General features: G+C 40.2%; 1 protein-coding gene across 2 annotated transcripts in view; it reads left to right on the forward strand.

Annotated features, from left to right (window-relative positions):
* Nucleotides 1-12,772, forward strand: part of EDNRA (endothelin receptor type A) — a 34,358-nt gene extending 21,586 nt beyond the window's left edge. For both annotated transcript variants that reach the window (XM_006133843.4, XM_014578935.3), the window contains exons 4-8: nt 3,384-3,582; nt 6,606-6,758; nt 8,399-8,532; nt 8,953-9,061; nt 10,878-12,772. In XM_006133843.4, the coding sequence (XP_006133905.1) occupies nt 3,384-3,582; nt 6,606-6,758; nt 8,399-8,532; nt 8,953-9,061; nt 10,878-11,018 (736 nt within the window). In that variant the 3' untranslated portion in view covers nt 11,019-12,772. The remainder of the gene's footprint in view (nt 1-3,383; nt 3,583-6,605; nt 6,759-8,398; nt 8,533-8,952; nt 9,062-10,877) is intronic.
* The last annotated feature ends 3,401 nt before the right edge of the window (nt 12,773-16,173 follow it).

Below are 16,173 nucleotides of genomic sequence, written 5' to 3' on the forward strand. Positions count from 1 at the left end.
TGTAGTGTGTGGAACACTAACTCCAGGTTACTTGTTTTGATCTAGTAGCCCAGTTTTCAGGCTCTATGCAGAGGGGCAAGGTTATGCCAATAAACCACAGGACTTAATGGTTGCCATAAAGATCCTTCCAACCATCACCCAGCTGGCTGCAGCTGAGCTGGCTCTTCTAGTGAGAAGCCATGGTGGTCTCTTTTCACAAAGAAGAGATCAATAGCAGGAGAACCAGTGTGATCTGGTGGAGTAAGCACAGGATTGAGAGCAAGGGAATATTTGTATTCAAAGTCTGATTCTGACTAACTCCTTCTTTGCCCTTGGTCAAATCACTTATCTTTTCTGCTTAGCTTCCCCTTCTGTAACATGGGGGTGGTAGTACTTATAGTATTTAACTACAGGATTTAACTACACTTGTGATGATTACATAATGTTTATTACCATCTATATAAACAGAGGAGTAGAGTAATGAGGTAGGTGATTTTACCTCTATATTTAGTATTAGTGAGACCGAAACTGGAATCCAGGTTGACCCTCTGAAATCTGGGACTATCTGGTCCAGCAACATCCATGGTCTGGCAGGACCATGGATATTGCACAACCAGAGAGCCCCAACTGGCCAGGTTCTGGGGCTGGGCTGGTGTGGAGAGCACAGCCCTGGTGGTAGCAGGGCTGGCACAACAGGACCAGAGGCAACAGGGCGAGCCCCTGGGACTGCAGCCCCAGCCAGGGACATGAGGCCAGCCCCTGTGCTGCGTGTGGAGCACGGGGCCCAAACGGCCGCTTGTGCCACTTGCTTCCCCGTGGCGGCCCAACTGAGCAGCGCAGAAGTCAGCCGAGTGCACATGGCTAGGGGTGGGGCCTGGCCACGTACGTCACCGCCCCGCCCCCCTTCGCCTCTTGCCGTGGCTCTTGGCTGACTTCTGGGATGAGGTTTACCTGGGTGGTCAACCAATACCTTTGATGTCGGCAGGGGAGCGTCCAGACTATCACGCTGAGCCGACAAACAGCTGATCAGCTGTTTGTCGGCTCAGCGCGGCAGCCATGTAAATTTAAATGAAGCGGTGATTATTTAAATCGTCACTTAATTTTACTATGTCCGGTAGCCTAATCTACATGCCTCTGTCGCCAGAGGCATGTAGTCTAGACGTACCCTTAGGGTATGTCTACACTGCAGTTTTTCCCGAAAAATTACACTTACGTCCACACTGCAATTGCGTTCTTTCGGCAGAAAGTTGAAATAACGCAGGGGTTTTTCTGACAGTGGTAAACCTCTTTGTATGAGGAAGAAGACTTTCTGAAAAAGCTCTTTCGAAAAAAGGCATGTGTGGCTGGGGAAGAGGGTTTTATTTTGGAAGAAGAGGTTTCGAAGAAAAAGCACAGGTGCCCTAGTGGCCACTCCATCCATACTAATCACAGCTTAAATGCAAACTAGTGTCCACATTGATTGGACGCTATCTCTTGAAAAAGCAGATTGTTTTTTCTATGCCCTTTTGCTGTGGGGACACTCTTTCAAAAGAAGATTTTCTGGAAAAGCTTCTTCTGAAATTAGCCTGCAGTCTAGACGTAGCCATAAGACTGAATAAAGGAAGCAGAGAGATTCGGAAAAGGACATGAAGGGTTAAACATTGTGATATAGGACCAAGCAAGTGGGTAAACAACATAATAGGAAAGCACAGGCATGGGAACTAGGTTTCAGCTGTCACCCTGTGCACTTGGGGCTTTGCTGCTGGCCCCACGTGCCAGGGTCCCAAGTGTTGGCCATGTGTCAGAGGCTCTGCTGTTGTCCTTATGCCCCATGGGGCTCTGCTACCAGCTCCACATGCCAAGGCTTTGCTCCCAGCTTCAGCTGGGGGGGTGGACCCGGCTAAAGGGTGTGGATTTCAGCACCCTTACCCCCACTATTAAAAATGTTCCCACGCCACTGTAAGAAAGCTAAGAATTCAACAGAAAGGCAATGCTGTTTTTCAAAGAATAGAAAGAACACCAAATTCAGAAAAAGAGAAAAAAATTATCTGATTGTAAATAGAATGTGTTTTAATATCTTGAAGAGCTTACGTATAAAGCAACCATTGACCCTGTATATACACCAGAGAGAGAGAGAGAGATTCTAGTCTAAATACTCTACTGGCCACTTTGCATCTTCCACTTTTGTATTCTCCATTATTATTCTATTAGACAGCAGAACAGAGTTTTCCTCAGCAAGTAAGGACCCAATCCTGCATCCATCGATTCAATTAACTCCAATTATTACTGCAAGAGACAAATTCATCAGTCCACCATCTCATTAATGGAACTTCCACAAGCCCTATAATGACACACATGGAATTTTTACTGTTTCAGTGGTGTATACCCCAAGTTATGGCATAAGGAGAAGGACAGTACTGTATTTCTAGGATGCCTATTTTGTTTCCCAAACTTCAGAAAAAGCTTCTTCAACAGACAATATAATAAACCTATACTTCCCCGCCTGGAATTATTATTTTATATTTATTTATTACTGTTTTGGGAAGAAAAACAAACAAACAAAGCATAAATAGTTTGCAAAAATGGAACTGTTTAGATTAAAGAAATCTACCCACCAGGCCACTCCAGATTATTATGGGGACAATATACTGTTTGCTGAAGTCCAGCTTTTGACATTGCTAACCTGTTACAAAGGCTAAGTACATGTGAATTGTTGCTGCTGGAGAACCACGGCCTGTTGCTGAAAAATAACCTTTTTAAAAATGGATTAAGTTATAGGGAAAAGTGTAGTTTTTAGCATGGATTTATTTTCAGACTCTGTTACCCTCTGCTTCAGTTTCTCACAGGAAAAATGATGTGGGTACTGAGACTGAATTGACATACTGCCAATAGCACTAATGCTCACCCCAGCTATTTGTATTCTGAGACCAGGATAGAAATTATCCCATTCTATAAAGCCCAGTAACTTAACATTTAAAATACATGAAAGATGGCACTTTAAGCAGAGTAAAAAAAACCCCAAAACCACAGGTATTTTCCTGCTTGGATTTTGAGAGGTTTTTTGGTTTTGTTTTGGTCAGTATTTTAGTCTATGAAAATGGACAACTCTACCCTACCCTGGATATAAAACATTTATTTAACTACCTGCAGATATGGTGATGCCAGGTATAAGCATTTGCATCTATCAGTTTGCCACCAGCCTCCTGATCTGCTATGCAATGTTGCTGGTGGCCTATGGGGGGTAGGTTTCCTGGATGAGTGAGATCTTCTGTCATTACACAGGTAACATAGATCTAAGATTATCTCTCAAGGGAGTTCAAAGAATCTAGAACTATCCCTGCCATGTTAAAACAACCCAAGAGCTATAGATTTTAAAAATAAAATAGGCCAATGGCTGAAATATCATGTTTATCTCTTTATTTTAGGTACAGAGCAGTTGCCTCCTGGAGTCGTGTTCAGGGAATTGGTATCCCCATGATTACTGCTATTGAAATCTTCTCCATTTGGATTCTCTCCTTTATATTGGCTATTCCGGAAGCAATTGGTTTTGTCATGGTACCTTTCAAATACAAAGATGAACAGATTGTTACCTGCATGCTCAACAATACAAACAAGTTTATAACGGTGTGTATAACATTAAAGTAATCAAAGTTCCTTCTTTTGCAATAAGCCATTTAGAATACAGACACTTGCAAGATGTTGAACTGAAGAGTGAAACAAAGTTGTATTTATCTACTAAAATCTGGGAATCATACATAAATATATTAATTTTTAGTCATGAATCCCCACATTCAGCTGCAGCTAATAAAAGTAAATCTGACCTTAAAGAATTATCCTTTGAAAGACTTGAAAGACTCATGCTAGGACATGAATCCCAGGAGGCTGAGTGCATTAGGAAACATGTTTAAAATGCACATTTCCTGTAGAAAACTAGTTCCATGTGGAGTTACAAGGCAAACAAAAGGATGCCTATTTCTCTTAAATCAGCCCAGTTTGGCACTTTGATGTAAGTTTCTTGCAGTTCAGATTCTTTAATTAATCATTTACAGACATCTTGCTGTGGGTTTTATTACTTGGGACATGTCACCAAGTAAATGCTTCATACAGAGCCTACATGTTGGTCAGGTTGTATGGGGGTTGTTCATTTGAAGTTTTTGTTATCACACTCATATAGTGCTTGTGAGAGGTCCTTGATAGGAAACTGTAGAAAGTGAGGTGTTTCTTTTGAGTACAGAACAAGTCCACAATGGATAATAGCACAGAAGTTTCCTTACATTCCCACACCAAGATGTTTCAAGAATGATCTGGAGGAACATCCTGTAGCAGGGGAAATAATTCTCCCTCTGTCTCCTCAGTCCTTGTCTCTCTGCCAACAATGGTGTCAAATGGAAATCTACACCTGCCCAGCCCAAGCAGCGAAAATATTTCAGAATGTGAGGCTTGCCTTTCTTTTGGGTTTCTGCTACCAGAAGCCAGGCTGTGCATCCCTCATGGTGGAATTTCTGCCCATAGAAAATACAGCTATGGAAAGAGCTCACAATCCCCTCCTCCACATGATGGCAACGAGAAAAGAACCAATCAACACAATTCAGAAAGTCAGATGAGGAAGGGGCTTTGGCCAGTGCATGAAGGATGTGTGCTGATTCATCATATGTCCTGAGCAGCTTTTCTAGGTGTGCTCCTATGAGGTCCCATCTAGAACGTAAAGTTGTTCCCCTGAGATTTCCTCCTCAACTATCTCCTTTACTCCTCCCTCACAATACCACCTCTCAGCTCTGGACTTTACCACAGGAGGAGGAGTAAGTTCACCAATGTTTATATCCCAGCTAGTGGGAAAATCCATTGGAAACTGGGTGCACTGAGCTTTAAAACCCTACTTAAAACTGAAAATCATTCTAGAGGAGAGGTCCTATTCGATTCAGTCCTGAAAAACTTATCTGAGTAGTACCTTCTTACTAACAGTCCCACAGGCTTCAGTCTGAATATTGGTATAATAGTCAATATGCATAAAGGTTTCAGAGTCAGGCCTCTGATCAGTGGTCCCTCCATTCATTCTACCTGTCCTGAGTGAAAGCTTTATCTTAGTATAACTTATGCTTCTCTCATGTAATCTATGGCTTTATTGGTAGAGTTCATGAAAAATCAGCCTCATTAAATGCAGGTCAATTTATCTGCAGTATAGCTTTAATTTTGTTCCTCTTCAGAATCAAACATAAATAAGATCTCAGTCCTCTTGACTTCTTTCTACAGTAGTTAGGAGTCACATAATCCTCCATTATTAACATGATATTTTGGTGTGGGAGCTGTGAGGCTACAAGTAAGATCAGATTCATTAGGAATAAAGTAGCGAGGTGAAAGAGTATGAGAGACACATCCAACACACCAACTAATAATCTATAGACAGGAAGTCTTTAAAATAGCATATTTCAATAGACAATGTGGTAATTAAAACAGCTCTTCTTTAAAAAAGGAAAATAGAATACAGCATGTCTTCCAGTTTGAAAATATAGCTGCCAACAGAGGAATAAAATTGTAAATGCGCTGTCAAATATAATATGGCTCCTAAATCTCTACCAGTAGTTTAAAATTAAATAAGAAAATACCAGAAGGTTATTAGTGAGCCTGATTTCCCACCATGAAAGTCAGATAACAGGCACCCCCAAGTAAAGGGTTAACACTAACCAGAAGCTGAAGCCATTGGAAGCAGCTAGTCCTAACCTTCACATTTTCCAGACAAGCACATATTAAGTGGCCTCTATCTACTCAGTACGTAAGCAAACCAACTAGTAATCTATCCACTGATAGCTGAGGGTAATTACACTTACAAGACATTTTTAACCTACCCATTTTGGAATAAAAAACATTTACGGACCCTTACAAGGTAAATTATTTTTGTTGAGAAAGGCTCTTATGAAGACTTGTTATCCTAGAGGTTTAATATGCATTTTGGGGGCTGTGGAATTGGGATTTAGGAGTCAACCTGCAGTTTGTTTCAATACGGCAAATCAGTTGTGTGGTAAGTGTTGAGCGCTGATTTGCATGAATGACTATAAATACCCAGCAAGCACTTACTCAAGCAGCAATTTCTGACTTGAGACAGATTGTAACAAAGTTATAGACAGGTTTTCCCCAGGGAAAATGGAATGTTTATACTACAACCAAATGTCTGTTTTGTCTCTAAAGGTCATCTCCACGATTCCTCTACATTAGATATAAAAAAATAGCATGGTAATCAAGGGAATAATACACAATCCCTGGTAAAAGAATACCTTATAACTTTTCCATTTAGTCATAACAGGTGAGTTCAGTCACACAGAGATTACAATACAGGTTTATTGCTAATTCTAACCTTTTAAAACTTGGAGCTAATTAACATCTGGTAAGTCAGGAGTAATTTTTAGATATATTTATCTTGTTCCCTGGGAAATGCCTTGATGGTGCCTCAGAAAGAATCTTGTGCAAACTGTCAGAATTCCACTCCATCACAAACACTCTAGAAGGTACAAGAATGCATCAAGTTCACTGCAGTTAATAGGCTCAGAAAAACTGCTATCAACCACCACTCTTTCACTTATATTTCTGTTGTCTATTGCACTGCATTAGAAAAAAATTCATCCTCCTTTTTTTCCCCTCTCTCTCATCTTCAGTTTTACAAAAATGTCAAGGACTGGTGGCTGTTTGGATTTTATTTCTGTGTGCCACTAGCATGCACTGCTGTCTTTTACACATTAATGACTTGTGAAATGTTAAACAGAAGGAACAGCAACCTGAGAATTGCCCTCAGCGAACATCTTAAGCAGGTAAATATTAGGAAAGCCACGGTCTGGAAAACTGTGCTGCTGTGTCTGAAAGTTGGTTTATAAACACTTCAAAACATGTTTTAATAAAATAAATTCCAGGACTAGAAAATGAGGCAATAGATGACTTTTGACCTTGAGGTATTCAACCAAACCCAGAACATAAGAGTAATTTATAGAATGGGCAGATACCGGAGACTGCATGTTCAAGAGACTAACCAGAGTTTATTTCCTTTTCTATGAAAGTCTGACAGCCTTGCTCTTTACCCTTAAATCTGTACTGGCTAAATTCCCTAGAATCCTGCTATAAAGCTTTGTTTTGTGAATTTTTACCATTAAACGTAAGGCTCTGCTGGTCCTTCATGCTTTAGTTACAGCTAAATATTGTATATTTCCTGAAAAGAGCTAAAGAAAGAGGTATTGCATCCTGGTTATAAACACTTTGACTTCGTCTGTACTAGACTTTTTTGGGAAATCTCCCTTTGGTGCACTCATGGCAGAAACAGTGAGAACACAAGGTTTAGGCCACCATCAGCATTTTTACCAAACTCTTATCTTGTCCTGCTCTGAATAGTTTAAGATAAATGATAAAAACACCAAGGGCTTGTTTACACTAATGCTCCCATCATTGCAACCCTGAATGGCAAAGGAAGTCTAATGTAAACACTGATTATTGTGCAAAGTCAGTCACAGATCTTACTTTATTTGGTTTGCAGCTTTTTTTCTGGGCTGCCTTTTTAAAACTCTGCATCTATGGTCTGAGAGGAAGCTGCAAGTGCTACCTCATGCCCTTCAATCCTATCTCTTTGTCCCCAGCTGCGAATAACCCTCTAAAGGCTGAACCCCTGTGTAATCTCTGTACATAAGAGTGAGTCCCACTGTGTATACCCCTTCATAATACAAAGTGGACTCTGTATGAGCACCCTTCACAACTGTGCTTGAAAGGGTGCAGAGCCATAGTCAGGTGGGCCAAAGGAGATACTGGTACAGAAAATTTCTCCCACCCCATGACTCCCAAAGCCTAGCCAAGGTGTATTTGTGCCTCAGTTTATAAAAATGTGGGTTACTTTCCATTTTTGCTCTCACTTTCGCCCCTTCCACATTAACACTTAATTGTGCTCTTGGCTGTAGCCATGCTTGGGACAGAAATTGCTTGGGACAGAAATCAGTTATCATAATATAAGACCTGATGTAACTGCTATTACAAGAAAGAAGCTATAATAAGATTAAGTCATATTTGGAGATTAACTAAAGTTATGTGGCTGAAAATTGTAACAACAGAGGCTTACCGTGCATGTTATATTCTAATGGCAACTGCAGAGGCAACACCTCTATTCTCAACCCCACACACAATTCCTTTCACTAGCCCACACCTGTTGGGTATGATGTCTGCATTGATAAGAGTCAAGTGAAACAATCTGAGCCTGCAGTCTTTGCTCATGCAAAATTCCCAATGAATGTAATAGTTGTCATAGTAATCATGAGTTTTGCATGAACAAAGATTGCAGAATTAGGTAAGAGAAATCTTAAGAGTATGTTTTTATCTAGTGTGACTACTTTTGTGTGACTGTCACTTCCCTGCCCTGACATAGCAATGTGACTGATATATATCAAATATCTTTTTATTTGCTTTTTTTCCTTAGCGTCGAGAAGTTGCTAAGACAGTTTTCTGCCTGGTAGTGATTTTTGCCCTTTGCTGGTTCCCTCTCCATTTGAGCCGAATTTTGAAGAAAATGGTGTACAATGAAAGGGACCCTAACAGATGTGAATTGCTCAGGTACTGCAACTTCTTACTTCAACCCATTTAGAATGAAAAAAAGATAGGGTGATATGTTATTGGAGGTTTAATGTGATTAAGCATGCAACTGTGAGAACTGGTAATTTAACCAGTCAGAGCCAGACACTAGAAGACTGTATGTGCTGAGTCCTCCATTTTATGATCTTTCCGCTGTATCCTTCAGCTTTAGGGGCTTCTATTTCAATGAGATTAAATGATAAAGCAGAATTTGGCTCATTGCCATTATATTCACCTTCTTCTCATTTTTCCAAACTGGAGTGTCTGACTAGTTATTTCAGACTGGCCTTTTCTAATTACAGAAAACTGGCATTTGCATCAGAGAAAATTATCCATGTGTGATGTTTATGCACTTAGAATGTGTGAAGAGTTGTAATTATTTTCTCTTTTTTTGTTGCCTAGTTTCTTGTTGCCACTGGATTACATCAGCATTAACCTGGCAACCATGAACTCTTGTATAAACCCTATAGCTCTCTATTTTGTCAGCAAGAAGTTCAAAAACTGTTTCCAGGTAAGATTTCTGAAATGAGACATTTTTAGGTAGATGTCCCACAGACATGCCGTATTAAAGTACTTGATAAATATCTATATTTATCATTAAGTTTAAGGATAAGCATATAAGGATATGAAGTTTATCTAATTTTATTAGCAGGTCACATAGCACATACCAGAATGAGAGCTGAAACTATACATACAGGGTAGACACTAAACCAATAAAATAGAATTTTGACAAAGTAGACCAAGGCAAACATTCAGTGAAACATCTTAAGTACTGTCTACCCACTAGATGACTGTATATGGAGTGGAATTCATTTGATCATTTTTCTCCCAGTATCAGCTTCTGGCCTTTAGTTATCACGTTGTGCCTCTACATTGCTGTTGTTGGTGCTTCCTTAATGACACATTCAGAACAATAGTAGTAAAGTGAGAGAGGAGAGTTAAGAACAGAATAGAAAGAAGTGGTTGGGGGAGGCTATGAAACCAACTCATCCTTCAAAATATGTATCATTTCCTTAGCTATTGTTAGAAAGATATGTAAAGAAAGGAAAGCAAAGCTACCAATGTGTGGCACAGGTCAATGAATCACGTGACTAATGGTTTTGATGTGGAACACCTCTGTTGTGTTCAGCACAACATGAACTAATTTGGAGATTTTTTTTTTTAGGATAGTTTCACACTATGTGAATAAAATAAAACCAGGTTTGCAATCTATTACAGATTGCAGGGGGCTTGATCCCTGCCCAGGGTGCTTGGAAACTGGTGAATTTATGGAAAGGATCTTTGCCTGGACCTCTCATTGGACACCTTGAGAAATGGGGCTGGAAATAGAGTTTAACCTAGCCAGGCTGCTTCTAATATAATTAATTCTGCCTCTCTGCCAGCCCCAGTACAATTAGCACAGGCCAGCCCTGTCTCTTGTCATACAATTAATTTATGCTTCTCCCCCCGCCCCCATACTGCACCCCATATCTCCCATACCAAAAACAATACATTCAAGATACTCTCCCATGTTATCACCTTACCGCAGTACCAATACAGTTATTTTACATTCTAGCCCACAAATACACAATAGAGTTAACTTAGTCTAGTTCTGCCTATTGGCAAAGCTTTTTTGCTGCTGCCTCCCAGAGGGGACACTAATCTGGCTGGAATCCCAGTCCTCCCTTCCCTTTCCTCTCTGGAGAAGAGTCAGGAATCCCAGTTGCTGGGATCCAACTTTGTTTTCCGTGGGGGGGGGGGGGGGGAAGAGTCTGAGGGAGCAGATTGTGCCCCTGCACATTTCAAGTGGTCATGGAGTCTCACAGCCTGAGCAGAGTCCAGCAGCATAGGCTTGAATCAACATCCTCACCATTCCCCTAGCATTAAAAAAAATGTTTGCTCCTGCTCTTCCTCTCTTTTGAACCATTGTGCTTCTTAGAAAGGATGGAAGGAAAGGAGGAGGGAAAGAGGATAATGATGTAAGAGTTGCAGGAAGGTCAACTCCACCCTCACCACTCTCTTAGTACTAGTACTTGTCTTGGATCACTGTCCTAGTTTCCAGGACAGGAAAGGACAATCTACTGTAATGGAGAATGTATCACACAATGCATTATACTTGAGAAGTGTGGTGGGAAGGGATCTCCACTTACATGCCTTCCTCAGGCAAAATTCCCATTCACTAAAGTGAAAATGTTGCCTAAATAAGAATAGGGTCAGATCCTAATTCTGTAGCACAAAGATGGGCAGGTCCCACTTTTTTACTTGGAGACCCATACACATGTCAGAAGGCAGAATATGGTTCCACAGAGAGTTGCAATTTATGTTATATGGAACGCTTTTTCTTTCAGTCATGTCTCTGCTGTTGCTGTTACCAATCCAAAAGTCTAACGACTTCAGTACCAATGAATGGAACAAGCATTCAGTGGAAAAACCAAGAACTAAATAACCACAATACAGATCGAAGCAGCCATAAGGACAGCATAAACTGATACTGAAGGACACTGAGACTACTTCAGAATTCAGGAGGAAAAATGTCACATGAAAGCGGTTTAAACAGGACATCCACAGAGTGTTCCACAAAATGTACTTCATTCAGAAGTTCTTTGCCCTTCTACCTGATTTCAGAGGTGATTTCATGACTATGAATTTAAAGAACTGCAAATCTGTGGATCTTCTTGATCGTGTTAATGAAAATTACATTCATCATCTTATGAAAAATGCAAGACTCAGCACTATGCAGAGTGTTTGCAATCTTTGACCCAATCAAGAACTGCCCAGTGTATACCTGGTACCCAGAGATCTTTTTACTTGATGGCTGATTAGAATTAGTCACCATGGGATTTTCAGAATATGTCAAATGTGGAATCTGTGAGGTTATAGTTTATCTCTGTCCTTTTGCCACTTTCTTAAAAGGAAACATTTAAGCAAGTGATTAATATATTCTGTATAAAAGCATGTTTAGCATGAATTTCAAAAACTTTTATTTGGAAATGTCAGTCCACACCAGTATTTTATTTACTTAATTTTGCAAAATGAGACAATCCATTAGCTGGAAAATTAGCATTTCACTATTCAAAGATAGGAATAGCCCATCTAAAAATAGCACCAACGTTTGGCACTTACTTTCGGCATCAGTCTGTGCTATAAGGTATTATAATGTGCTATTTATTCTAACACCCTTTACATAGACACACATATTTTTCTATATCAGCAAAAGAGCAAACATTTGTAAAAAGGAATCTTGAATCACATTTATAATTAGCCAGTCATATTTAACTCCTAGGCCTGTTTATCTGCTTAGGTTTTTAATTGAAGTGGTGTGTGGCATTATCAATGAAACACAATAAACTGAAACTATTCTCGGAAGATAGTCACTAAATTTCAGCAATACTACTTACAAATTGTGACCTGAAGTTACAGTGCAAGTGAAGGCAAAACTCCTGTTGGAGTCCATAGGAGTTATGCATATATATAGTCTGAAGTGTGTGTGTGTGTGTGTGTGTGTGTGTGTGTGTGTGTGTGTGTGAGAGAGTGTGACGCTTACAAAGTTCAAACTTTTAAAATGAGTTTGATGTTTTATTGGGGTTATTAACCATATAAATGCAGTTGACAATATAATGTATAGAAATTATTGCTTGCATATATGTAAACGTGATAAAACTTTCTCTTCATTATTGTCAACTTTTTGGTTACATGGCTTGAAAAGCATCGTCTGGCTGTTAAAATGCTACCCACTCAGCAAATGTACTAAATAGAGGAATGAAATATAGCTCCATCATATATAATGTGCCTGCTGCAAAAATCTTCCCTAAGATTTATAGTATCTGTTTTGCCAAACTGAAAGGCAATAGCCATAGCTACACAATGCAGTTCTTAACATCCAGTTGTGTTTCAAATGGAAAATGAGAGCCTGCCAACAAACTCAAAATATTAAATTACTCCAGTGACTTCCACTGCACAATTTCTCAAATGTTTACATACACCGTGCATATTAAAATGTCCTGTAAATTACTTTATGTATTTTCTGTGCTTTTGTCTTTATGGCATATATGCATGTGTACATATACACATATGAATGTGTGCTAATATATTAAAAGCTTAAATATAATCTGACAATGCTCTGTAATAATGCTCAAAAGCATGCTACTGAAGGAGACCTGTTTTCTTTGAAAACAGCCTGTCACCCAAACTGTATCAGTAATCAGAAGGAACACATAATGATAAATCGCTTTGAGAGTTTTGGTATAGTGGACTTTCTTTGTATTCTGACATCATCAATGCCACAGTGACTGAAAGAATGTATTATGATGTGACACAGTTCAACATGAATGGAGGTTTCCAATACACTCTATTCTCTTGATCTCTACTCCTTCATTAAGGCTACGTCTACATTGGCAAGATTTTGCGCAGATACTCTTTAGCGCAAGAGTTTTTGCATTAGAGTATTTGTGTAAGAGAGCATCTACACTGGTGTGTGTCTTTGCGCAAGGGATGTGCTTCTGTGCAAGAGCATTCATACCAGTGTAGACGCTCTCCTGTGCACGAAAGCTCCGATGGCCATTTCAACCATCAGGCTTTCTTGCGCAAGAAATTCATGTTTCCTGTCTACACTGGCCTCTTGCGCAAGAGGGCTTATTCCTGAGTGGGAGCATCATAGTTCTTGTGCAAGAAGCCCTGATTTCACACACTAGAACATCAGTGTTCTTGTGCAAGAACTTCCCGCCAGTGTAGACAGGCAGCAAGTTTTTGCACAAAAGCAGCCACTTTTGCACAAAATCATGCCAATGTAGACACAGCCTTAGGGTATGTCTACACTGCAGTGATTGCCCCTTGGCTGTGTCTACACTGCACCCCTTTTCCGGAAAAGTGATGCAGATGAGACAAGTCGGAATTGCAAATGAAGCGGGGGATTTAAATATCCCCCGCTTCATTTGTATAAATATGGCTGCCGCTTTTTTCCGGCTCGGGGCTTTGCCAAAGAAAAGCGCCAGTCTAGACGGGAACTTTCGGAAAGGTCCCTTATTCCTCTTAAAATCAGGAATAAGGAACCTTTCAGAAAAGGGTTTATTTTCCGAAAGATCCCGTCTAGACTGGCGCTTTTCTCCGGCAAAGCCCCGAGCCGGAAAAAAGAGGCAGCCATATTTATACAAATGAAGCGGGGGATATTTAAATCCCCCGCTTCATTTGCAATTCCGACTTGTCTCATCTGCATCCTTTTCTGGAACTGCCCTTGTGTTCATGTTAGCTCCAATAAAGCTATGGCAAGGAGGGCTGTACAAACCCACTTGGAACAATGGGTACGACTTGTATTTCTATTTTAGCCATGCTAGCTAAAAAATCCCTCTTATGCCTCTGATCCCCTATCACCTAATTTTATTTCTAAGCCTTTCCCTTCTCTGCAAAATTCTTGGAAAAGGAGCTCTCAGTCATTTCTCTCTAAATGCCTTTCACACAGCAGCCTACTGGGTTGTATTCTAGCCATGGGACATACATTATTTCCTTTCACATTGTTAATGGCCTTAATCCTTCTGGTGAAGACTCTTCCTCCTTTTGTCTCAGCACATTTTTTAACACTTTGGACCATCACCTCTCCCTCTTGAATAGCTATGGAAAGGTTTCTTTCATCTATTCTAAACCCTACCTGACTTTTCCAGATGCTGATCCCATCTCTCCACTATACAACTGTTTTCTATGAGTCCTACAACGTTCAGCTCTCAACCCCCTCTAACTCCTCACTCAACTACCCTCATTTATAATTTTACTATTTTTTACACATATCATTTCCATTTCTGTTCTCTTTGTCACCTACATGCCTCATACACAACTGCTTTTCCAGGACGAATGGCCTACCTATTCCTTTGCCATCATCCCTGAGCCAATTTTTTCTCACGTACTCTATGGCTGCAGCTCTATCTTTTGCTCTCTTTGCAACATTAATAGAGTACACCAATGTTTGAAATCCATTTGTGCCCTCATTTCCCCTTACTTCTATTATCACAGCTCCCTTCTCTGGGGCCTCCACAATTGCCACCTGTACCCACATATACAGACTTCTCTCATACCTTCAATGGTCCTGTTTTAATCAGTCCACTGGAACCGCTTTCATTTCAAACACCACTTCAGTGTTGTCCTCCTTGTTTTAACTTAAATGTATTCCTGCCTGCCTTGCTAATGTTGTTTCTGTTTGTCACTCCAGTGATCTAGCATAGGCCTCCATTCTGTTTTTTCTAGGGTTGCCAGATGGTTTAACAAAAAAACCCAAGCACCTTCTCCTCTCCCCCCCCCCCCAAAAAAAAAATAAAATAAAATAACACAGAGAAAAATTCTGTTGAGGAAAAAAAAGGGGGAGGGAGACCAAAGTTGTTAAGCAAAAGTTGCACCACTCCCTCCAATTTGGGGCTACACACTAACCCCCAATGCACCTCCCCCCCCGAGCCAGGCCCCCCTAGTGCCCCTCCCATCCCAATGCAACAGGGGAAAATTGTCCCCGCCGGGCTTCCGTCCCAGGGAAACAGGAAATAGTCCGGTATTTCCTGTTTTGTTTTTTTTTTACCAGATGGAGCCCGCAAATACGGGACTGTCTGGGTGAAAACCGGACACCTCGCAACCCTAGTTCTTTCACATGGTCTTGTCTCTGTTTCTTCAAGATATTCTTCACATGTAGCTCCTACAATCTGGAAGAGCTTTGCTGTATGGCCTTTGTCGCATTTCAAATCTCATCTAAAAACTGTTTTCCCTTGCTGCCCATCTGACTGTCTTCATTTTAGCATAGTGGGATACAATTTCATGAAGACACGATACAAAATCAAACTTTACTGTTTAGAATTATGCAAACAAAGATTTCTGCTAGAATATTCTGAAATTTCCTCAAGACACAACAAACATTTTTATGAGGAAACACACTCAGGTTGCATGCTAACATTGCCCTAATTCATTCAAGGTAAGCTGCCATTCAAAACTTGGATCATCAATTATCTCTAATTTACGCTCCGCAGCCTGCCAAAGACTCAATAAGGGCAATTATCTTCAAAATGTGAGGTGATGAAGCAGTATAAAAGGTTTATAAAAACAGAAACCACCACAATTATCACCCCAATCCATGTAGGAAAAAATCAGGGAACATTTATAATGCTGATATAAAATAAAACACAATACAGTGTAGGCGAAGGGGGGAAATCTAAAATGTAGGTCACCTGCACTTTCTCTAAAGGAAGATGAAATAAAATAACCTCTGAGACCTCGTCCATAGTCAGTAAGATACTTTTTCTCTAAGCACATCTGACTGCTGCCAAAATCAATTGCTTCTTGCTTCATGCTTTTGCAGTCTCATAGGTTACAGTACCTACTGTTATTCTTGAGTTATTGGTCTGTCTAAAAATACAATTTCTAAATTCCAAATTCCTCTGGGTCTTTACACACATTTAGATGTAAACACAGGTAATTTTGTATTTTTCCAGTTCTGTCCATCTTTTACTTGCAACCGGTGAAGTAAGGTAAAGATCATAATGCTCAGGTTTGTTTACCTCTAAGATTTGGTCATGGTTAGACATCAAAAAACACAAACAGCCACAGTGTCACTTGATCAGATTTTCAGCATAATATACTATGAATCTTCTCACAAGCTGTCCATAGTAGTTGCCACTT

The sequence above is a fragment of the Pelodiscus sinensis genome, chromosome 5 (assembly GCF_049634645.1).
Source record: "Pelodiscus sinensis isolate JC-2024 chromosome 5, ASM4963464v1, whole genome shotgun sequence".
In the NCBI taxonomy this organism is placed as follows: Eukaryota; Metazoa; Chordata; order Testudines; family Trionychidae; genus Pelodiscus; species Pelodiscus sinensis.